Below are 23768 nucleotides of genomic sequence, written 5' to 3' on the forward strand. Positions count from 1 at the left end.
AGTAATTTAATTTAGCAATCAAAGCTATACAATGGTAGTTTGGATCATCTGCAAAGAGATGGGGTTGGAGTAAAATGTGGTGGAAAAATCTCAATCAATTTCCTTTTGAAAAACTGCATGGCTTTTTTTGGCTTTTACATTTCACCTTTAAATAACATGTTCTTTTCCTCTACTAATGCATTACCTCTCACACAACTTTAAAAATATTTTTTTTTAAACAAATGACCCCCAAGGATAATTTCTCTAATAGGATCCCCTGACTGCTTGTGTTTACTTGTATTATCATAACAGAATGTATGTGTAATTTGCCACCCATCACCTTGCATCCCCTATAGCCATTAGAATAGATGAAAACAAAAGACAAAATAAAACTGGATCCAAACTCTTACAACTTGGCAATTATAGCAGATGGGTATGCACTCCTAAGGGGATGTTGCCTGTTGTCTTCAATGTTACAATACTGATGACATTCAATCCAGTTCAAAGTATGATTTCTTAGATGTCAGCCCCCTTTCTTTTCTCGGTCATAATGAAGGTGAACATGGTCAAAACTATAAATATAATCCTGTAATGATGAAGGAATTGGGTGCACTTGCTCCTTCTGAGTAACCACAACCAACTATTTTGTGTGTGTGTGTGTCAAACTCACATTTTTAGAATGCTAACATCGCTGGTCGGGCAATTTGGCTGTAGAAATGTTTGTAACAACGGAAAAAATAAAACATAAATAAAACAAAAATGGAAAGTTTTCCTTTAATCCACAAATATAGCTTAGAACCATACAAACAGCATTGACAAGTCCTTGAGGTGCTGAATTCCATCAGAGATTTGTGTTTGGAAGGTTGCTCGCTTTTATTGTGCATACCTCTCTGTGTCATAAAAAATAAAGTTTGCGAGCTTTTCTAGCACTATATGTGACAGGTACACTTAATGTGCATCTGTCATCTATACACAGCGGAGGTAGCCATTGTGTGGGCAGAGCTAATTTCATAAAGATTGAATCTCCGGCTCCACACCTTGGTTTACGTATTATGAATGGATGTTAAAATGACAGCAGTGAGGAAAACACACCCTGGTGTTCAGTGGAGAGCCGACAATGTTTCCTCTCTACTCTACAAAAAATTTAAACTTGTGCATTCACTTAATTTTGACAGATTATTCTGTTTGCAACACTTCTAAATTTAGAATGCATTACTATTCTAAAGTAAAAGTGAAAGCAGTGAGCGTTGCTGCAGTTTATGGTCCTTTAGGACCTAACACTTTGTGAATCATTGCTAAAAGTTTCACATTACTTTATAATATCAGTTCAGTAACAACTAGTGACAACTATGCCTAACAGTTATGTACAGAATAATAACTAAAAATACAATTCCCAATGTACCAGCTTGTACAAGTTTGGCATGCATTTGCTGCACAGTACCATCCTTTAGCCTATTGCATCCAGGAGGAAGTAGGAAGAAAATAGAATTCACTATTTAGCCCAAAAAAAAAAAATAAGGTAAAAAAAGCCCATGGTGACCATCAGCTACAGTCACTCTAGTCTACCCACCCAGCTAATGGTCACTACTAAGCTCATTTTCTGCATCATAGCATTTGTCAACCCTTCTAGAATGGGCTAAATAAGTGGTCGCTAATCAGTGGGACGTGGCTCTGGCCGGTGCGCCTCCCAGCAGGGTCAGGAGAAGGACCCTGCTAGGGGGGCGCACTAGACCATGTCTCCCCTATGGATCGCAGGCTCAGGACGTATGTCTGAGAATGGGTGGGTTTTGGCATTATGGCATCACTCAGGGGGAAGACATCACTCTGGGCTCCCCATGCATCTGCAGTCCGGAGTCTGTGAAGTCCAAAAGGTTGGCGACAACTGGGCTAAATAGTGAATCTATGTTATTCCTACTTCCCCCAGGGTGCAATCAGTGTTGCACATCTATCTATTCTTCCTAAAAATATGTATGAGTGTGTTTCTTTATCACCTGTATTACCCAGAAAAGTCACTTTTTTGCCCCATTCTGATTAAATCTCACTTTATTACTGGGCCTGACTTTTGCTGACTTCATATGCCTACAGCCCACAAGTTACCATTCACCTGTTCTAGTAATACACCTACTTAGTAATCAAGTGACCAGAAATGGCAATTATATTAGAGATTGGGTGTCTTTTGGTGTCAAAACTATTAGGGCTGAGAAAGTGAGACAAATTGATGAAAAGCCTCTGGGCTGTCACATTAAACCTCTGCCTGGAGTCACAGGTTTTTATTCAGCAAGATGGCTTCCTCCACTATGTATGGGTGACAGGTACTTTTAAAATGCCGTAGGTATTCTTAAACACAGAATGTGGTTTTAAATACTTTCAGTCATTCAAATGAACACTGTGTGCGTGTGTAGGTATATTATACTAGAAAGATATGTATCATTAATATACATATGCACACACCCACACAGACACACTAGATGCATTGGAGTGGTACGAATAGGACCTTATTGGTTTTGTACAATACACTTGTGAAAATATACATCTTAACAGAATTCAAGTAGAAATGTACAAAATCTGTAAACGCATACAGAATTCTTTGTTTTAATTTATAATACACCTTTACAGTTCATAGATACAATAAAATATTTGCAGTTTAACTCTTCTAAGGTTTGATTTTTTTGGCTATTGGACAGTGGTTCATGGTCGGGATGCTTCTTCATCGTCATCGCTGTAAGAGGATTTAAAGCAGACCTGCAACAGTAGAAAAAAAAAAAAGACAAAGATTTTCTACATACTTTACATACGTTTTCATGCAATCATTTAAGGTGATCATGGAAATTTAGGGGGATTAGGGGATTCTCAATCAATATTCAATTGATAGATTATAAAAGGACAATGATCAGGGGTTGTAGGGGGGAGCATGTGATGATGTCCCTGCCCTTCCACAAAGCTGTGTTTAGTGACCGAGCAGTCAATTTCTAGGTTCAGTACTATCACATGGGTCAGTGATCCCCAACCTTTTGGAAATCAAGGGCCATTAAACTTGATGCCAAAACCCACCCACCCTCCCATTGCAGGTCTGAGCCTGCAATGAGAGAGTGGGTGGGTTGTGTTCAAAGACACAACCTGCGATGCATACGGGAGACATGGTCCACGCCTCTGGTCGGTGCACCTCCCCAGCGGGGTCCTTCTCCTGACCCCGCAGGGGGGTGCACCGGCCAGAGCCGCGGACCACCAGTGGTCTGCAGACCACAGTTATAGGACCGCCGAGTTTAGTTATCCAAGGTTCAAGGGTTTTCCCTGAATGGAGAATGCTAAGGAAGGGGCATGGGGATTTATTTTAAAATTGTGAACCTGTCTTTTGAGCTAACATTTACAAAACACCTTATGAAAGCACAGATAAAGCAAAATCATTGGAAGTTTGATTCCTTCAACTAGGAACATTTTCACATGTGTCAACTATTGTCCCAATTATTTCCACATAGAAATCTCATACCTTACATTGTGGAAATAAACAGCCTAGCAGATTCTCTAAGCCAGCATTTCCCAACTGGTCTTTAAGGAACCCCTAATAAAGTTACTGCATCCTCAGTAGGAAGAATGCCTTTCTACAATGCTGGCCAGTGGGAAGAATTTCAACCTTACACTGTGTCTCTTAAACTGATCTGAGAGTCACAAACTGCCCACTGTTTAAGGAACCCCTAATAACCTTTGTAGGAACCTTTAGCAACCTAGGGAGGAACCCAAGGGTTTCATGGGACCCCGATTGAGAAACACTGCTCTAACCCTTTCCCACTCCAACTAAAATGTGTGGATAGGCAACTGCAGGGTGCTTTTAGCTTAGCTTGCATTTAGGAGGCTTCCGAGATCATGCCAAATTCAATGCCAGGTATTTGACCTTTTTCTAAGCTGCTTAAAGCTGCTTCTGCTTTCCTATTGATTTGTATTGGAGAGAGAAGAACTTTTAACCCCAATAAAAGCTTACTGACACGTCCACAATGATGTCTGATGATCGAGTATTATTTTTGATTATTTGCTGCACTTGGAAGAATAAACTTGGCCCTAGTAATAAGCTGGAAGTTCAATGACACTTATAGGTAAATCATTCTGTAGATCTGCCTACTGTAGGAGGAAGAGTTTCCAGTAAATTCAGAACTTTAAATAGCCTATCACTGGAACATTTCTCACCCCTCTTCTGAACAATCGATGAAAGAAGCTTCTCTTTGGTCTTATGTTCGGTTTGCTCACATCCAGATCTGGCGACAAGCAGCCATCCGTCTCATAAATATTGATGTCTTTAAAACACTCTGTTTCAATCATCTGTAAAGAGAGAGAAGAAGACTTCAAAATAAACATCACTGAGTAGGTGGAATGCAGATACTAAAGTCATGGTCAACCCTAAAAAAGGGAAGACCTGGTCCTCTGCGGACCATGAAAGTTCTCACTAATCCAGGTCATGGTATAGCTAGCAGTAGTAAATCACATTCATTGTTCTTGTTCTTTAAAGTTGGAGATAATTCACTACGTGCAAGTAGCTGTTTTTCTTTATTAGAATTGAGGAACTTATTTTGTTGAGTAGCAAAACGTCACCAACATTACAGAACATGTCCAAATTGCCTTAAGCCTACTCTTTGCATTATATCAGTCTCCTTACACCCACTGATTTTCTAATACTAGCTTACAGCAAACAACAGTATTGACTGTCCCGATCATGTGTGTATGTCCGTCGTGAGTAGCCCATCTGTAGACTCATTCCGTTATACTAACTTTTTTTAATGAGGTCTCCAAGATGGAACACAGCATTCCTATTAAGGTCTTACTAAACGTGTATATAGTGGAATCAGGATCACCTATGAAATCAGGACCTTCCTCTAGAGATACATCCCATATTTCAATGTAAGGTATTTAAACATTCAGCCGCTCTCATTTAATTGGAGACCTACAACTTTTAATAACTTTCCAAAGTGAGCTGTTCAACATGCCAGTGTCATATCAGATCACGCTACCCCTTGGATTTGTGCTGCCCTTGAAGTGGACGTGCAATGACATTAAGGGTAGCACAATAGGAGAGCTGTGTCTGCTTCTCAAATCATGCTACCCAACAAATGCCTGTGGTACATTCCTCAAATCTCCTAAACAGTGTGTTGTATGGACATGAAATTGACATGGTATACTGAGGGACCTCATGCCTATTAGCACCCCATTTTTTAGCCCTCTAGAGTCTTTGAGAAATAAAAGATGTGGGTTCACAAATTTAAAAATATGGGCCCCTGGTGGTTCCCTGACTTGTATGCTCAATTTAGGACCCCCGGGGGTTCACATTTGAAATTAGCACCAGTTAAGTGAGATCCCTTGTTTGTTTTTATGTTTTTGAATTTGTAACCCCATATCTTGAATCTCTGAAGGTTTATAGGAATGGATTTTGGGGGGTCTTCTGTATACCTCAGGACAGTACAACACAGGTTACGATATATGAAGGACACAACACATTGAAGGTAGTATGTTCCAATATAGTTGGCATCATTGGCTCGTGCCCACTATCATGGGTAGCACAAATATGACTGGTAGCCCAGAGCAGATAGCGGACCTCTGATATCATTGCACATGCCCACTTCAAGGGTAGCACAAATCTGAGGGGTAGTATGATCTTATAGGACACCCAGCAAGCTGTGGCCAAAGAAAAAAATAACCAAGCAGCTCAATGAGTGGGAAAATAATCATCTAAGATGAGGGCCAAATGCATGGCCAATCTGAATTGTTAGTCAATGGCCCAGGTCTATTTTCTTTAAAAAGAGTTCCCCTGATATAAAAGCAAAGATGTCATCATGCAGTGCCCATGCAGATTTAAATGTTTACCTGCAGTTTAGCATTATTTCCATATTAGTTTTTTAAAACATAACAAGGTTGCTCTACATAAATTATTAGTCCAATATAACTGTAATACCTCTTGCTGCCAGGGGATGGGGACACAGCCTGTCACAAATTTGGAGTAGAAATCATCATCGGTGGTATCCAGATTCACTCCTTTCACTGTGGAAAACTGCTCAATGTCCAAAACATCTTTGCAATATACAGCACGTGGCTAAAATAGAAAAAAAGATAATAAATATTGCTGAACACACAGCCCGTTTAAACTGAACAATCATCCGTTCTGGTGACCTGGGGGGTCCCTACCGCTAAAAAAAAAAAAAAAAGTTTGAAAAGTTTTGCACTATTTAAATGGAAGCAGAATATGGATTAATATTCCAAAGACATGCAAACCAACAAGAAAAGAATATTCTCAAACCAAATGCAAAAAATAAATAATAAAAAAATACTTTAATGGTTTGTGGATAAGAGGAATGCAACAGCAGCATATCATAAGGACCCCGCAAGGACTGCTACTGTCAAAAAAGTGCATCACACTTACCTGCACAGAATTGTTCACATGTGAACACTTTGCAAAGTGTATTGAGCAACAAAGATCATACAGTGTACCAGCCATCCAACTTCACCTCCCTGCAAGCAGAATTACTTACATCCGGAACAAAGGGTGGATCCAGCATATTGGCTTCTAGACGCTTAAAGTTGATGTTCCTGAATATCGGGTGTTGCTTTACGCCTGCTGCTCCGTCCCCCTTGCAGCCCAGCCTCTGCTTGGGGTCTTTTGTCAGTAACTAGGTGGAGAATGGACACAAGATATGCTTATTACTTATGAAGTCAGAACACTTAAAATAAACATTATGCTTACATATTGACATAAATCTGCTTCTATGAAGAGTATTGGGATAAAGCTCATGTAGATGGGCACCCATGCCTTACAGTCTTTTCCATTTAAACACAGTGATTCCCAATAATGGTAATAAATCTTGTCGCATACGTATGTCGATACCCGATGCGTTTCGCCCGGCTTGGGCTTCCTCAGGGGTGACTTTACGTTTTAGCACAGTTGTACAGCGATTGCTTGCCAGTATATATTCCTTTTGGACATATTGTATAGGCTACAATAACAGTAAGGGGGGACCACAGTCCCAAGTGAATTAAAGATGAAGAGAGGGTCCCCAATGAGGAGGAGAAGCTGTATGATAACCACCCAAAGGGAGAACATTGTAGTCCTGGATGTTAAGGGAGCAAGGACAGCAAGAAACTGAAGGAAGCAGGATATCCAAGACCAATGAGCTGTCCAAGGATGTCAGGGACAAGATTTTAGATCTTCACAAGGCTGGACTGGGCTACAAAACTATCGCCAAGCAGCTTGGTGGGAAGGTGACAACAGTTGGCAAGATAACACGCAAATGGAAGAAACACAAAATAACTGTCAATCTCCCTCAATCTGGGGCCCCATGCATGATCTCCCCTTGTGAACTTGCAATATTTCTGAGAACGGTGACGAAGCTACCCAGAACTACACAGGGGGAATATGTCAATGATCTGGGACCATAGTCACCAAGAAAACAATTGGTAACACACTGTGCCGTAAAGGCCTGAAATCTTGCAGAGCCCACAAGGTCCCCCTGCTCAAGACAGCACATGTACAGGCCCGTCTGCAGTTTGCCAATAAACATTTGAATGATCCAGAGGAGTGCTGTGGTCAAATGAGACCAAAATTGAGCTCTTTGGCATCAACTCAACTCGCCGGGTTTGGAGGAGGAGGAATGCTGCCTATGACCCCAAAAACACCATCCCATATTATGATTTGGGGGTGTTTTTCTGCTAAGGAAACAGGACACCTTCACCGCATTGAAGTGACAATGGACGGGTCCATGTACCGTCAAATCTTGGGTGAGCACCTCCTTCCCTCAGCCAGGGCATTGAAAATGGGTCATGAATGGGTATTCCACCATGACAATGACCCAAAACACATGGCTAAGGGAACAAAGGAGTGGCTCAGGAAGAAGCACATGAAGGTCCAGGAGTGGCCTAGCCAGTCTCCAGACTGGTTGATAGGGGATCAAATACTCACGCATTACAATGCACATCAAGCTCTGACTTTTGAGCACTGGGTTTTTGAGGGTTCTTTTGTTGTTATTCTGTCTCTCACAGCTACAATAAACCTACCATTACAATTACAGACTGGTCATTTCTTTGGGCAAACATACAAAAATCAGCAGGGGATCAAATACTTCTTTGCCTCACTGTATAGATGATAAAAACTATGCCCACCAAGAGTTTTTCAGGACTGAAGGTCTTACAATCTTTCTTGGCTGAATAACCAACTTTGGACAATTATACGCCAGATTTAGGGTAAGGCTGTGCAGGAGGAACAATCTGTTACTCACACAATAATGTATCTACATTCAATACACCCACACATCTTACCATCCTACAGATAGATTTGGCATCTTCTGAAAACTTCTCAGAATATTCCTCCTCATCCTCCTTCACTCGCCGGTCTACCTCTTCCCTCTTCACCTTCTCTTTCCTTTTCCTAAATGGAGACTGACCCTGGATCATTTCATAAATAAGGCAGCCGAGCCCCCACCAGTCGGGGCTGAAAGTGTAACTTTCATTATTGATGACCTCTGGTGCTGCAGATAGAAAATTTACACATATAAGGCATTTGTTTTAACAACGCCACATTATCAACAGCCGAAGATTAAGTAATTTACAGCAGAACTAAAGCATTAATAAAGCATAATATTCAAAATCATTGTATTAAACTCAGGATTGCAGAGATGTCCAACCACCAAGATAAGGAAAGTGTCTGTTGTCCATATCAATCAAGGAAATTACAATTCGTTTTTCTCATCCAGGGTTCCTCCCGAGATTGCAAGGGGTTCCTTGAGCAATTTGTGCCTTTTGGGACAGATTAAGGGAAAGCAATGATCTTTTTTCCTGTCTTTAAAGGTGACATTCTATCCAATGGCCAGCAATGTAATAAGCATTTTTTGCACCACACAAATATACTGTGGGCTGTGGATAATCATAGAATCAAAGTTATTTCAAGGGTTCACTCAGCATAAAAAGGTCAAGGAACACTATTCCAACTTAAATTGCAACTAGGAAACAACAAAATTTAGTTCCTAAAAGCAATACACTCTTGTCTAGTTAAATTAGTAATTCTGTTAGTTAAACATGGAGAAAGACATTTATTATCTTTTAAATACCATATCTGAACAATAGAGATAACTTAACTTTATGCCATTGTTTAATTTTATGTAATGTGGGCTCAGAAGTGATACGGGAATCCACATTATCATTACAACATTAAAAATGATTGTGCGCCTAAAATATAAATCCATATTTCATCATTGGGCTGAACACCCAGACAGTCTGCTAATACCATCCTGCACCAGCTAATTGAATAGTTACTTATTAATCAGTACAAGTGACTGACAGGAAAAAGTCTTTCAGCATTATTATTTTACTGGGCAGAAGAGCATGAAAATCTATTGCACAAATCCCAGTATAGCTCATCTAAATTACATGGATGGTTCACATATTTCAAAGAGGAACTGAACACTGGAAACTGTGCCGTACAAAAAAAGCACAGGGAGGACAAAGGACTAGTCACCAGGCTGTCTCTTCTGCAAAAAAGGACCTCCTTGGTCCCAGTTTTTTTTAAACTTTTTCTGCAAGTGACTTCTTCAGCAATCTCATCTGGTACCCTGAAAAATGGTCATGCTCGGCACAACTGGCCATATATCAGTGTGCCAGAGAAAAGAAGGGTGATTGCGCCAGCTCAAAGTATGCAGCTGGCACCAATAATTGAGTGGAGGAACCATATGGGCAGAGGTGCTAACCACACATGTATTTTATTGATGACAGAACTGCCCCCTATCTCATTGCATTCTATACCCGAGGTTGCTTTGTCCACCATTGGATCAACATGACTTCCATAATGACAAAGGTGTATTGGTAGCTTACTGCCTACTAGACATAAAGAGACCTTTAGAAACTTAAACTGTTATAATCAAACAGCAAAACTCATGCTCGTATAAAAAGGAGGAAGTAATATTATTCACAAATAGGCTTTACCCATATAACCCACGGTGCCGACTCTGCCACGGATGGATTCTCCTTCAGGGATCTGTACTGCCAATCCAAGATCTGAGATCCTGATGTGTCCTGTGCAATGAAAGGACATAAGATGAATTCTAACCACAGGGAACAAAATATAAGGTTCTACAGCTGGAGAGATAGACAGAGATATCCTACAACATATAGGTAGATGGAAATATTTATGTTATGCTTTATTGCACATACAGGGTCATTTAATAAAAGAAGAAGCAATGTATGTACCAAAAAAAAAACAATACCATTTAGTTTATCAATACCTAGTATAGCAAACTGTATTAAGACTAGTTTTATGCACAATAGCTAAAAAAAAGCAATTGGCTTGGTCGTGGATGGTCAACCAAGAACAAGCAGACTTTAATACATACACTAAATGACTAAAGTACCGCAGGGACCACTCTATGGGAAAGCTTGACATACATGTAGGAACTTTTTTATTCTTGTTCTAATGAAATATCCAGTTAAACAAAAATTCTGCAATGCCTCAATATCCTTTCGTGTGATAATCTGAAATGCTTCTGATCTTCCTATATAAACCTATTGTCTCAAGAGTTGCTCAGATCTGCAGCATCTCATTTATTGGGTATATTATGTGTATGGCCATCCTTATTTGTACTATTCAGGTTTCTAAGTCACTGGATCTAGTATGCATCATGCAGTAGCAAACACTAACTGGAGAAACATGAAGTGGCATTGATAAATCTGCAGTTTTCACTATTTAAACAGTGAAAGTTGCAATCTGTAGGAGGTAAAGATCCTCCTTCTCAGCTAATCACCACTTTTATAAATGAGTCAAACAGAAAAAGTACACTAATAAAATAAACATAACACCATTTTCTGGTGAACATGCTGTTTAACCTTTAATAAATAAGCCCCCAAAAGTTCTGGTATGAATAAAGAAAGAAATGAATAAAGCTTAAGGACCACAATGATAGCCAGGCAAGCAGTATTTTTGGAAGGTTAACAAAGGCCTATTTCTCCTGCAAGTGGTTTGCATTATTTTTTAGAGCAAAGTTTTTAATTCACTAAATGTACAAAAACATTTCAAGAGCAAAAAGAGAAATCCAGAATTTGAATAGTTACAGTTATCCATGCACAGACAGATTTTAGCCAAGCGGCAGATTTTATGCACATAAACTGTCTTGTCTGTCTCTACAACAGGACATTTTACACCTAAAAATTTTAGGTTTCATTTAAATTTTAAAGTGAAAATATTTGACTTCAGCTGCTACAGAAATGATTTGAGGGACCTCAGTGTTTCTGCTGTAAAGTGTGAGGATGCATTTCTTCTCACTGATTGCAGCTATAGAGGTCAGTGAGGGTTTGCTTAAAGCTCATTTACTGCTCGTTATAAATTTGTTAAATGTCTATGGAGCGGTGCACAGATTCACTTTAATTATTATATTAGTATATATTGCCTCATGAGTATTGCAATTGGGACTGTATTTACTTTGCATTCACTAAGTATGGTAACAACCATATTTATATATTGTGGAATCCTTGACTGACAATAATACAAAAGAATTTCTGTTTGTGAAACAGAACCACTGTGGGTGTGTAATATATACCTTTCCTACATTAAACAAAGGAAAGTGAGAAGGCTTTTCTGATCACCAGCTTGCCAACAAAAGGTAATAAAGTGGTTTGCTGCACATGTATGAAGGGTTAAAAGTTGAATGCATTTCAAGGCTGTCTTTAAATTTAGTTCACATTTAAAGCAAAAATTACCCCGCGTTACTCAACTGTCACTAATACAACCATGCCCCATGTTCTTTCTTCTCTTACAGTAGATGATTGTCCAGGATAACAGGATGACATAACTCTGGCACAGCCACATTCATTTATTCTGGGCATGCGCAGAAGAATGCCAGGTAACCTGGAAACACACATTTGTTTTGCAAGAAACCTGGGGTGATCAGGAAGGTGGGAGAAATTGTTGCAGAAGAGACGAGACATCTCCCTTTTTACAATAATGATCTGCCTGATCGTTTAACCTTAAAAGTGGAACTTTAGTTCCACTTTAATATTATATTTAAATATATTCATCTTTTTTTCTAAATTGTAGTCTTTCCTCTTTTGTAGTACCTTAAAATATTGTATATAGGGGCTTCTGGGAGTTATTATTTAAAAAAAAAAAAAAAAAAACATATCTTAAAAGGTAAACTTACCACGGTCATCAAGCAGAATATTTTCTGGCTTTAGGTCTCTATAATTGAAGAGGAAAACAATTAGGAAAAACACAGGTTAACACTGTAAAAGCAAATCACTAAAAGAGACATCAACCTTATGTTAAGTAAAACTGATATGGATAAAAAAGGGGTAATAAATGGGTAATAGAGGGCTCCTAGAATCCTTCCAAGACAAAATTCTAAGCCAACTTTTGTCCAGTGTTGGCTATGTAACCCAAAAAATAGAAAGGGAAGAAATAGTAATTCTGGTATAATCCGTCTCCTTAATAAAAAAAAAGCCACCAACCACAGGAAACAAATAGTAAAAATAGCCGAATAGCCATTTCATATTGGGATGTCTATGTTATCTATACACATGGTAATTCTCTCTTACCTGTAAACTATTCTTTCTCTCTGTAGATCCTCCAGTCCACAGCACAGTTCTGCAGCATAGAACACAGCTCTCTGCTCATCAAAGCCTGGGTTCCCCATGTTGTATATGTGAAACTTAAGGTCTCCTCCATTCATAATAGTTAACACTAAGCAAAGAGCGTCCTTCGTTTCATAGGTGTAGGCCAAACTAACCTAAAGACCAAAAACAATGATGATTAAATCACAATATCATCCTATAACAATACTCTGAGGAATTGCAGAAATGATCCTAATGACCTCACAAGCAAGAATCACAATACAATCACAATTCAACAAATTATAATCAATATTAAAATCAAATTATAATTATACAACAATTTCCAAAATAATGCTTAACTCCAAAATATTTGTATTTCTATACATCTAGTCATCAGGTCTGGACAGTCAGATAAAACAGCCAAGATGGTGTAGACGTTGACCTTATTGCAGTTAAGCAAGGCTTCCAGCATTTATTATCTTATCCTATATTATACTTTACTATTACTTAGAATCCTAAATTCAAACATTCCGCAGGACTTTAGGGACTTTCCAATAAGAAAGCAGCACTGGTGGACTGTCTCTAGACGAGAGCCTTAGGAACTAGGTGGATAGAAGTGTCTCTCCAGAGGCACACTTAAGGTCTAAATTATCAAGTTTTACCAAACTTGTTCATATGCAGTTGGCCCCACAGGCTATACAAGCAAGAGCTCAGGATGCTTCCTGAACCTCTAGGTCAGAGATTCTCAACCAGTGTTCCTTAAGAGGTTGCTACGACTTTCTTGGATTGTGGTGGATTGATCTACTATTGATGTTGCCTACATGGTTCTGGAGCCAATGCCAATTGGTAAACCCAACTACATGACTCTAGTTAGGTTTTTAGTGGACATGAGGACCTTCTTTCCACTGGCCACCAATGTAAAAGGCTTTTCCCCCCACTGACCACCAATAAATTGGTTTAAGCAAAGGTTTCCTGACACCTGACCTTATTCAAGGCTTCTTCAGGGGTTGGGAAAGGCTACTCTAGTTACAATTTTGCTACCTTTACATGAACATACATACTTTTTAACATGAGGAAACCCCTGAACTTTATTTTAGGAACTCCTTCTATAATTACTATATCCACAGCTCACAGTATATTAGTGTGGTGGTCAGAAAGAAGCATGCATCTTATATTGCTGGCCAGTGGAAAGAATATCACCTTTACAGGTAGCCAAAAAAGATCATTGGAACCCCTAGCAATATCTAGAGGATCCTCAGAGTTCCAAGGAACCCCTGGTAGAGCAATGGGTTAAACAGCAGCAAAAATGAAGAAATGGTATTTGACACACTTATATAACAGGGATATTTTGCAATCCATGACTGGGTGAGGAACATAACAGGTGAAACAGAGATCCTTGCTCAGAAAGATACAGTTACCCTCTAACACAGGCACATTGTTGCAGCAATGACAAAATGATCATTATGATCTAAATTAAATTAACATTCCAGACTGTTTTCCATGTGAAAGGCCCATTCTTGGAGCTCCAGAGGCAGGATTCAGCAGCGTCATCAGCTTTCATCGTCAAGTGGATATTGTCAGCTGTAGGACTCGACCGTGTCAGCAGATTTTTGTGTGAAGCTGAAGCAATGTCACTTCAAAAGCGGCCATCATGGGGTCTCGCGGACACCTTCACCCAGAGAACGAAGCACAAAGGGCCTTCTGTTATGTGTGCACAGCTACATTTACAAAGTCAACTTTTATCGCTTATCCTGGTCCAAATATCTCTACTGCAAGTTTATGAGTTGGACCAGTTTTATTCTGCTAGTGGAAGCTACTACAAAGTAACCAAAGAATTCTAAGTACATTTTTACAGTAGATTTTGCCCTGGGTGAATATTTAGGGGGATATTTATAAAGTGAATGTGACTTTCACCATTTTCTAGTGGTGTACCATTTATGGTCACTAAAAACGAATGTATTTAGAAGGTTCACCTAAATCTGACGTTCTGATGGGCATTTGACTACTGCGCGGTTATCTTCCAGGTTCCCATTTTAAACCACTGGGGTTGGTGAGTATTTAGTAGTGTTAGTGAATGGGATTTGAGAGGGATTGCTGAAAGGATCGGAAGCATTTAGAAGAAGTTTAGGTGGCAACCCATCCTTAGATGCCAAATAAAGTGTCTCAAAAATTACTGCAAATCTAAACGTTGGTTTAAAAAGGGATTTTAACTTCTCCAATGAGTTTCAAGGATAACCAGAGCTTGAGGACTAGTTGACAGCAGTGAACTGCAGTGGTCCCCCTGTCAAAAAACGCTCGTCTGAACTTAGCCTTTTACCTATTGCATCCAAAACAAAAATGCATAGAAATCTTTTACAGACACTGTCACTTTGGTCTACAGTGTCCCTTTAAAGGAAACTGCTAAAACTAATAAAAAGTTGCCACTGCTGAACTTTCCTTTGGTAAATGCTTGTTTGTTGACTTTCTGAGTCACTGACCTGGAAAAAGACCATTAATGACTTGGGCTTCTCACTCCGTGATTAAGAAAGAATTTAAAAAAGAGAACATTCTTAGAAAAAGATCAGCAAAGCTTAACCTGCAATTAACACACACACATAAACAACAACTTATCTATTCATGAAGATTTCATCCATGGTTTCAATCAGACAAAGCCGTGGTGTCTTTTTAGCTAGGTCTAGGATTCTTTTGTCATAAATAAATGGTTTATTGAAAAAATGTTGAGTTTAAATATATACATACATTATATATATATTATATATATATATATATATATACACACACATACACACATACATACACACACACACACACTATATATAAAATATAATATATATAATATGAGCCTAAGACACACTGTTAAATGAAATTGACTGCTAGAAAAACAACCTTGTTTTTATTAGATTTAATTTATTACTTCATTATATTACTTGATTTATTTGTAAGCTTTTTAGGACAGGGTCCTCTTCTGATGTTTTTTTTTATCTGTCATTTGAACTCTCTATTTAATGCATACTGATGCATAATGTGTTTCTGCTTTATAATTAAAGTTTAATCGTAATAAAATCTGTCCTACCAACATGGTGAGGGCATTACACATAATACATTCCCTTTACATTGCCTCAAAATTATTGTGGGCACATTCCATACTATAAATTCTCCCTGGGAATGTATTTTCCATAATGGGCAACACAGTTGGTTCAGTGGATAGCGTTCTTGCCTTTGCAGCATTAGGTCCGAGGTTCAGGTTAATTGGCCTTAGACTGTGTTAATGACATATCTCCCGCCTATTGTGTGTTACTTCCCTCACCTCCTAGATTGTAAGCTCTTCAGGTCCTTTTGTCATCCTGTGTCACTGTCTATATATGTCTGTCATTTGCAACCCCTATTTAATGTACAGCGCTGCGTAATATGTTGGTGCTAAATCCTGTTTAATAATAATAATAATAATAATAATAATAAAGCTATAGCTCGACTATAAGATTGTGAGCTCCTATAATATGACTATGGGCTTTGTAAAGTGCAGTCTAAAACACCAGCACTATATATGATATGACAATAATAATGCAACATTTTGTATTTGGCAGTTTAAAGCACAATACATTGTACAAAGTAAAAAGCACAATACATTGCATGTGCCCCACCTCCTAGATTGTAAGCTCTTTGGAAAGGGTCCTCTCCTTCTCCTGTGTCGCTGTCTGTATTCGTCTGTCATTTGCGAACCCAATTTAATGTACAGCACTGCATAATATGTTGGTGCTTTATAAATCCTGTTTATTATTATTATTAATAATAATAAATAATGTGCTATGTCCTAATTGTCTTGCATCCAAACAGGTTTTATGGCTTTTTACATTTCTACCACTAGAGATCACATTCTGTTCTAAAAAAGCAAAAAAGGTGGGAGGAAATTTGTTTATTTTTGTATATTTGGTAAATGAAAGATCATTTAAAAATGTATTACATAATGTATAATATTTTCTTGGCCTAAAGAATGGTGCATTGCTCATGAATCTTTAAGCACAATCAATAATGACCAGCATTCCATGGTTCCTCTTATCTTCAAAGTGGCTGGACATGACCTCGTGAATAATTTATGTGTCTCATATTTTTTTCAAAGCAGATTCTTATACAGTACCAGGGCCAAAAAGTGGCCAGCAAGAAGAATGCCACAAACCAACATCTATCCATAGACAGGTCTGTCATTCGGTAAGACATTGCAGAATTTGTATAAAAGAAATATAAATAGAGAAATATATAAATACAGCTCGAGCCTTCCGGCTCCCAGTGCCCGAAAACTTTCAATAATCACACTGTCTTAGCAAATTCAATTACTACACAAGCCATTTTGTAAGTTGATGTCGTTATAAATGACCTTTTCACTTCAATTATCTAAATCGGGTGGAAAAAAAAATACTCAGTAGGGCAACCTGGAGGTGTTCTGTATCCCATTGTCCCACTTTTCTTACCATTGGTCTGCACTAAGAAACAGATTTAGGTACCCTCTGCATTAGGAATTTCAGTTTTGGTGAGGTTTTCCATTCTAAAAGGATGCAGATACAGAAGCTTCCCTTATCTTTCCAGGTCATGATACTAAGGGCAGATCCCCCATTTAGGAATTACTCTGAAAAGGACCTGGTTGAACAACAAGCTATTTCTGATTAAGGTAAGAACCTGCACTGGGGCACTTCAAAATAAAACTTTACTTGCCCCTGTGACTGCATGCACTTACTCCACAATATTGGAGCTTGTTTTCAGAATAATTTATTGTTAAAAATATAATATATAAAATGGCTAATAGAGCTCCAGTTCTATCTTAAACTTTTGTTATTTTATTATATTTATTCCCATTATGTCCATTAAATCAAATATATCACATAAAGTACTGGAAGCTGAGTAGGAGAGCTTCACTTTGTTAAAATGATGTAATAGTTTTTTTTTTAAAAAAATAACACTTGCCTTTAATTCTGCAGACCCCTCAATCACGCTGCAGTTCGATTGGGTCCAACGCCATCCTGGAATTCTTCTTCGTTTGGAAGAAGCGTTGGACGCTGCCAACCTCATCTTTCTTCTTCTGGGTACGTCACCCAATCTCGCAATGCACAAGTGCAAAATCAAGTGACATAACCTGCTGTAAAAGGGGGAAAAAGAGAGCTGATCTCACTGTGCATATGTGAAATCAGCATCTCTTTCCCTCAGTGAAGGAAAATTCCTCTTCCGCGCATGCCCGAGATTTGTCTATGTAAAGTATAAATTTGAGTTTACGTTCGCTTTACTTCCCCTGCTAATGCCCTGTCCAATGAAAGAACCCTTACTGGCCACTACAAGGTAATTGGAAGATAGGCTAAGCCTCTAAAGCCCCATACAGATATCAAATAAGACATCATGATTGTTTCCAGCAATAGATGAACAGTAAGTTCTGTACACAACACTGTACTGGAAAGGGGATGGGGTAGAATGAGCAAGCAGCACCCCACTGTGCTCTTCTTCATAGGACAGACAGAGGTTGTGTCCAACCGGTTGTTCATCAATCCAACAGGAGATAACAGATAACATCAGAGACCTCTATACATAAGCTAGACAGACGAGCATGACCATTCGCCTCGGGCGACGATTATCTGATGTATGTACGTAGTTTATGGCTACATACACACGTGCAATAATTGTTATTGGAAAGGAACTTTCACGATCCTTTCCAACTACAAATGACAGCACGATGAATGAACGACGGAGGGCGAGAACGACGGAGGGGCACCCCGCTGTGCTCTCTCCCCTTCACTTTTTTTTTGATCGTTCCTCATGGATGACAGATGACATACACACACCAGATTCTCGCCCAATATCAGCCCTGAGACGATTATTGGACAAGAAACATCTGATGTGTGTACGCAGCCTAAGTCTCCTAAATTTCTACAACAGATAATAAGATCCAGGAATTTACAATGGCAGGCTGAGGGAAGGAATGTGACCTAGTGTTGCTTAAATGTATCAGAGGAAAGTCAGGTCACCAAACTGGCTGTGCCATCCGGATGGGCTGTGAAAATCACAGTACAGAAAAACAGATCCTTTTGGCAGGTAAAACAGTGAGCAAGCTTACAGGAAGGGAGGAGCAGAGGGATGACTTCACTAGTACTCCTTTGCTGTCCTATCACAGGCTAGGGGAGGAGACATGACCAAGAAAAAACAACTTCAGCAGCTATGACAAAGATTAGATGTAAGCTCATGATTTTTTGGGAATCCCTTTTACCTTTCCAAATGAAGCTAATATATTATGAGCCAAAATGTTTTTATAAAAGTATTAAACAGAATTACAGGAAGAAGGAAGTCTTTCCTCTCTGACTTTTTGAGACAGGAAGAGAACACATGTAGAAGAAAAGGTATACTTACTACAAAATGACTATTCACTTTTTCTAAAATCAGTTTTTCATTTAATGCCATAGATTCTCCTTTCCTTTTTTTTATCCTTTTCTTCTCCAGCTTTTTGCAGGCGTACATTTTGCCAGTGGCTCGAACTTGACATGCACACACCTGGAAGAATAACAACATGGATCAGTGGGACAGAACAGCAATAAAAAAATAACAGAGATAATTCAAGCAGACAAAATGCATTCAAGTACCGGTATATATAAAACCCCTACAATAAACCTGTTATTTGTTTAATAGATAGTTTAATTTGAAAAGCATTGGACACATTCTGTTAAGACAATATGTTTTTATGATATTTGTTATGTTCCATAAGTGCAGGAAATAGAAATATCAGAAAATCAGAGCTGTCCTTTGTACTGAACATTTTGCAGTGTTATCTCAAAAAAGTTATTAGCCTTGTCCAGTTTATTCTGCAAACTACAGAACACAACAGTATGTTATAGAGAACATTTAGAAAATCCACCCCTACCTGTCCTCAGAGACCCCCAAACTCCTTGTACACACTCTTATCTCTCATCTGGACTACTGTAGCCTCCTCCTCTCTGGTATTCCACTAACCTGACTTTCTCCTCTACAATCTACCATGAATACTGCAGCCAGACTCATCCATCCTTCCCACCGCTCCTCTTCCGCTGCATCTCTTTGTAGTTCTCTTCTTTGGCTTCCATTTCACCTTAGAATCAATTCATCCCCTGTGCTTTGCCTTCAAATCCCTCCACAGTTCTTATCCCACTTACCCCTCTGCCACTCTCTTCGCTTCTCCAATGACCTACTAACGACTTCCTCACTCATAACTTTTCTACAGCTTCCCCAACTCTCTGGAATGGTCTTCCGGCTTGTTCCTACTTTCCGCTATTTTAAAAGAGCACTTAAAACCCATCTTTTCAAACTTGTCTACCCGTCTTCTTTGGTCTCCCTCACTACTTACTCAATATTGTGCTACCTCTCCCACCTCTTAGATTGTAAACTCATCTGGGCAGGATCCTTCCCTCCTGTTTTATTGTTTGTATCTGTAATGATGCTATATAAATACTGTAACATAATAATGGAGACAAGGAGAGGTGAAAGTAGTCCTACACACTTCCTGTCCTAGCGTGATTGTATAATCTTGGCGCCTGGAGGGGGTAAGGTAAGTCCTATTTATTCTCCCTTTAAAGTACTTTATGCCCCTGAACATAACTAACAAGCAATGAACACTTGCAGTGCAGATACCCCTAAAGATTTTAAACTTGGAGATAGCCTTTAAACAAGGTATTAACCTATAGAAGGTAGTTCTTCTAATAATTGACTGCAGCACATCATTGTTGAAAGCAAATAAACCTCATTAGAAGGACTTACCTCACCAAATCCACCCTTTCCAAGCACACGGTAATGTCGAAAAGTGTTCTTGGTGACTGGTTGCCTATAAAAATAAACATATTTGCATTTAGAATTTCATGTTTGGAATTCATCTTGTGTCTGATAAGCATTTATAAATCAGTGACAGGTTCACTTTCAGTTCACAGGTATTTTTTAATCCTCATATCAGTAGTATTAGAAGTACTCTTACATAAGCCAGCTTGTGCTTTAGATTTAATAGACCACTAACAGCACTTAGCAGTAAGGCAGCCAAAGTTTATCCCATTGTTCTAGTGGTCCACTGGCGTCCATTAATATCATTATATCCGAGGCCAAACACAATAAACAGCAGCTTCCTCTCACATCACAAAAGCAAATATACCCTGAACGGTTGTGAAATACTTTATTCAATGCAGACTAACAAGAGACAATATTTAGAGTAGAGGCAACTATTAAATTTAGGTGGTTTTATCATTTTACCTGTTTTATAGCTTAAGTTACTCTGTCCTAACCTGTGTTCAGCTGGTGTCGGGGTCAGACGTCATCTGGAGTTTGATAGTTGCTTCCTGACCTCACATAATACACACTTAGATGGGAAATAGGCAATTGACATTGCAGAAACATTGCATATGAGGTTAAACAAGGGCAAAATGAAATCCGGCATAAATATAATAACATAAAGCCCAACTGCACCCTTCAAAATGATTAAAAAAACAGCCCAAAAATCGGAAATATTGCGCAGGAGTTGGGTTTAGGAATAAATATTGACGTCTACTGAGAAGGAAGAGGGGAACACGGAATCTAGAGCTGAGCTTTAAGAGTGAATATTGGCGTCTGTACCCTCATCGGAAGACAGATTTGTTGCTCACTTCCTGATACCCTAATATAAGGACTGCAAATTAGGGAAAATCTCTCATGATACAACACAAAATAGCAATAAAACATATTGCTGATAAGTACTAGTAACATTTCTCCATATATAATAAAAAAAAATCCATACTGAAGCCCAGTCTGCTAGTGCAATCCAACAGGATCTTCATCACGGATCTTCTTGCACAGTTAATTTTTTGGTAGAATAGAGTCTGGAACATTTACATTCCACACCACCCTCACTCCAGAACCACCAACCTTCCGGATCTGGCAGAACAGGTAACAACTGTTACTGGCATCTGTGGACGGCAAAGTGGTAAACTTGGCTGCACACTCCTAATCACTACCTACCTAAACTTCTTGTATATTATTATCATTATATAGCGCCAACACAATACGCAGCGCTGTACAGTGTACATAGTCATGTCCCTACCTGTCCCTCAAAGGGGTTCACAATCTAATGTTCCTACCTCAGTCATATGTCATTATGCTCATTTTTGGGGAGAAGCCAACTAACCTAACTGCATGTTTTTGGAATCTGGGAAGACCCCGGAATACCCAGAGGAAACCCACGAAACATTGGGGAGAACCTGCAGATCGTGTCCTGGCAGAGATTCAATCCTCGGACCTAGCGCTGCAAAGGCCAGAGTGCTAACTATTGAGCCACTGTGCTGCCCACTGGACAGAAAGGAATACAGCACAACATGTACCTAGTCCCAGTTGGGACCACAACCCTTTCCATTTTAGTGGTTCCTCATCCCTGTTGCAGCATGGAACAACAAAAAACTATATTTTTTGGTTTCATGTAATATCATATCAAATTTCCAAAACCATTTCAGTTTAGGATTCAATTGCACTGTAAAGCAAAAAAACTACATATAATATATATTTCCTGGCCCCAGTTAAGAGGTAATTAGCACTGCTCATGTTGTTCATATTAAAAAGGGAGGAAGGAATTCAGGCTGGGCAAAACAACTCTAAAAATATTCAACAATTACCAGATCTAACAGTCTCTGCCCAAATCCTTCAACATCAGTCACCTTATCAGCAACACTAAGTAATTCTTGTAGTCTGTGTCAATGGAACTTCAAATCTGCAGAGAAAAGGTGTGTCCCCTATGGAGCCTAGTGACAAAGACATTTGGATGATGGAGGAATAATTAAAAGAAATGCAATTTAAACTTTAATATGCTTAGTCTGGGTCAGTGACCTAACGTACCAAAGCCCGGAACAACCAAGGTAGCTGGAATATCCAGAAGAGAGCCAATGAGAATTTAGATCAGACTTAAACTCTGCAAGATATTTCGGGCTCAGTCATTTTTGTTAATTTTGGTAGCATACATACATCACCATAATGCACAGCACTAACATTTTTTTATGGTAATTGAATGGGCTATCTTAACATACCCAGACTATGGACATTCATCTATTTACATATTCTTAATAAGGGGTAAAGGAGCTTTTAAATTCTCATACTTCTCATCAGCTGCCTGCAATGTAAAGTAATTAATTAATAAAAATCACAAAAAGACCATAAAAGTTGAGTTTCATTTGGTTTCTAAATAACTTAAAAAGACTTGGTGCTTATTTATATTAGACGGTTGACAAGGTGCCAAGATCTGTTTTCCTATAAAAAAAATGAAATTTCTATGCCCCTGTGAGACCTGAAGATGAATTTCTCCAAAATTCCTATTGCTACAGATATAAATGAGAGTTTGCTCAAAATAGCAAAAGTTGTCATATTGACACAAATTTAATTTTAACATACAACATAATGAGCATTAACACTCTGAAAGGGCCAGCAATAGTCTAAATGAGTGCTGTGTGTTTCCAGACACCACGTTATGTTTTGTGCCATTCCATCTAATGCATTATTGAAAAAAACAGATCTTTGAATACCCAAAGTTGGTAAAAGCCTGGTTAACTAAGTTGCTGAGAGCCTGGTTAACTAACTCAGTTGCTGTGACTTTGGTCATCTCTGGCTATGAATTGCTGAGAGCTTGGTTACCAGATTATGAGTTGATGAGTATTTATCTGGTATATGTCCTTGAGAGCTCAGTTGCTAAGAGCTTACTTACCTGACCTTAGTCGATGATAGCTTGATTAGCTGGTTATGATAAACCTGGATACCTGGCTATGAGATACTAAGAACTTAGTTACTGGGTTATGAGTTGCTGAGAGCCCGGTTACCTGGCCAATATGTTGAAACCAATTTGCTTGATCACCCAGGTTCTCCTATGATAGCTATTTCCTCCAGTCTTTGGGAATCTTATTAAATCAGACCCAGTGTTTTATTATCTAATGACAGTAACTTTACCACTGATTTTCTTTAGCAATGGGTGAAGCTCTGATGAATCCACACAAACATAATACATGCAATCATCATTTACAATGTTTTGTGTATGTTCAGAAGCGGATGTATAACTCCATTGTGAATAACAATGCTCTACATTAGGTCATCTGTTTTGATTCACTTGGTCTATTATTACTGTGTTGATAACAATAGCAGATGAAACCTAGTGGAAGGTCTGGTGAATCTGCTATGTGTAGTGTTTGTACGGCACCAGAAGAGGCTGCTGTACTTCCAGGATTCCG

At 38.8% G+C, this 23768-nt stretch overlaps 1 protein-coding gene across 3 annotated transcripts in view; it reads right to left on the bottom strand.

Annotated features, from left to right (window-relative positions):
• Window positions 1–728: 728 nt before the first annotated feature.
• Window positions 729–23768, bottom strand: part of GRK4 (G protein-coupled receptor kinase 4) — a 136352-nt gene continuing 113312 nt past the window's right edge. For all 3 annotated transcript variants that reach the window (XM_072406515.1, XM_072406514.1, XM_072406513.1), the window contains 10 exons: window positions 20305–20368; window positions 18928–19068; window positions 12529–12719; window positions 12135–12172; window positions 9928–10017; window positions 8269–8477; window positions 6489–6626; window positions 5915–6052; window positions 4159–4290; window positions 729–2721 (listed from right to left, as the gene is read on the bottom strand). In XM_072406515.1, the coding sequence (XP_072262616.1) occupies window positions 2668–2721; window positions 4159–4290; window positions 5915–6052; window positions 6489–6626; window positions 8269–8477; window positions 9928–10017; window positions 12135–12172; window positions 12529–12719; window positions 18928–19068; window positions 20305–20368 (1195 nt within the window). In that variant the 3' untranslated portion in view covers window positions 729–2667. The remainder of the gene's footprint in view (window positions 2722–4158; window positions 4291–5914; window positions 6053–6488; window positions 6627–8268; window positions 8478–9927; window positions 10018–12134; window positions 12173–12528; window positions 12720–18927; window positions 19069–20304; window positions 20369–23768) is intronic.

This window comes from Pyxicephalus adspersus, chromosome 3 (genome assembly GCF_032062135.1).
Source record: "Pyxicephalus adspersus chromosome 3, UCB_Pads_2.0, whole genome shotgun sequence".
NCBI classification, from domain to species: Eukaryota; Metazoa; Chordata; class Amphibia; order Anura; family Pyxicephalidae; genus Pyxicephalus; species Pyxicephalus adspersus.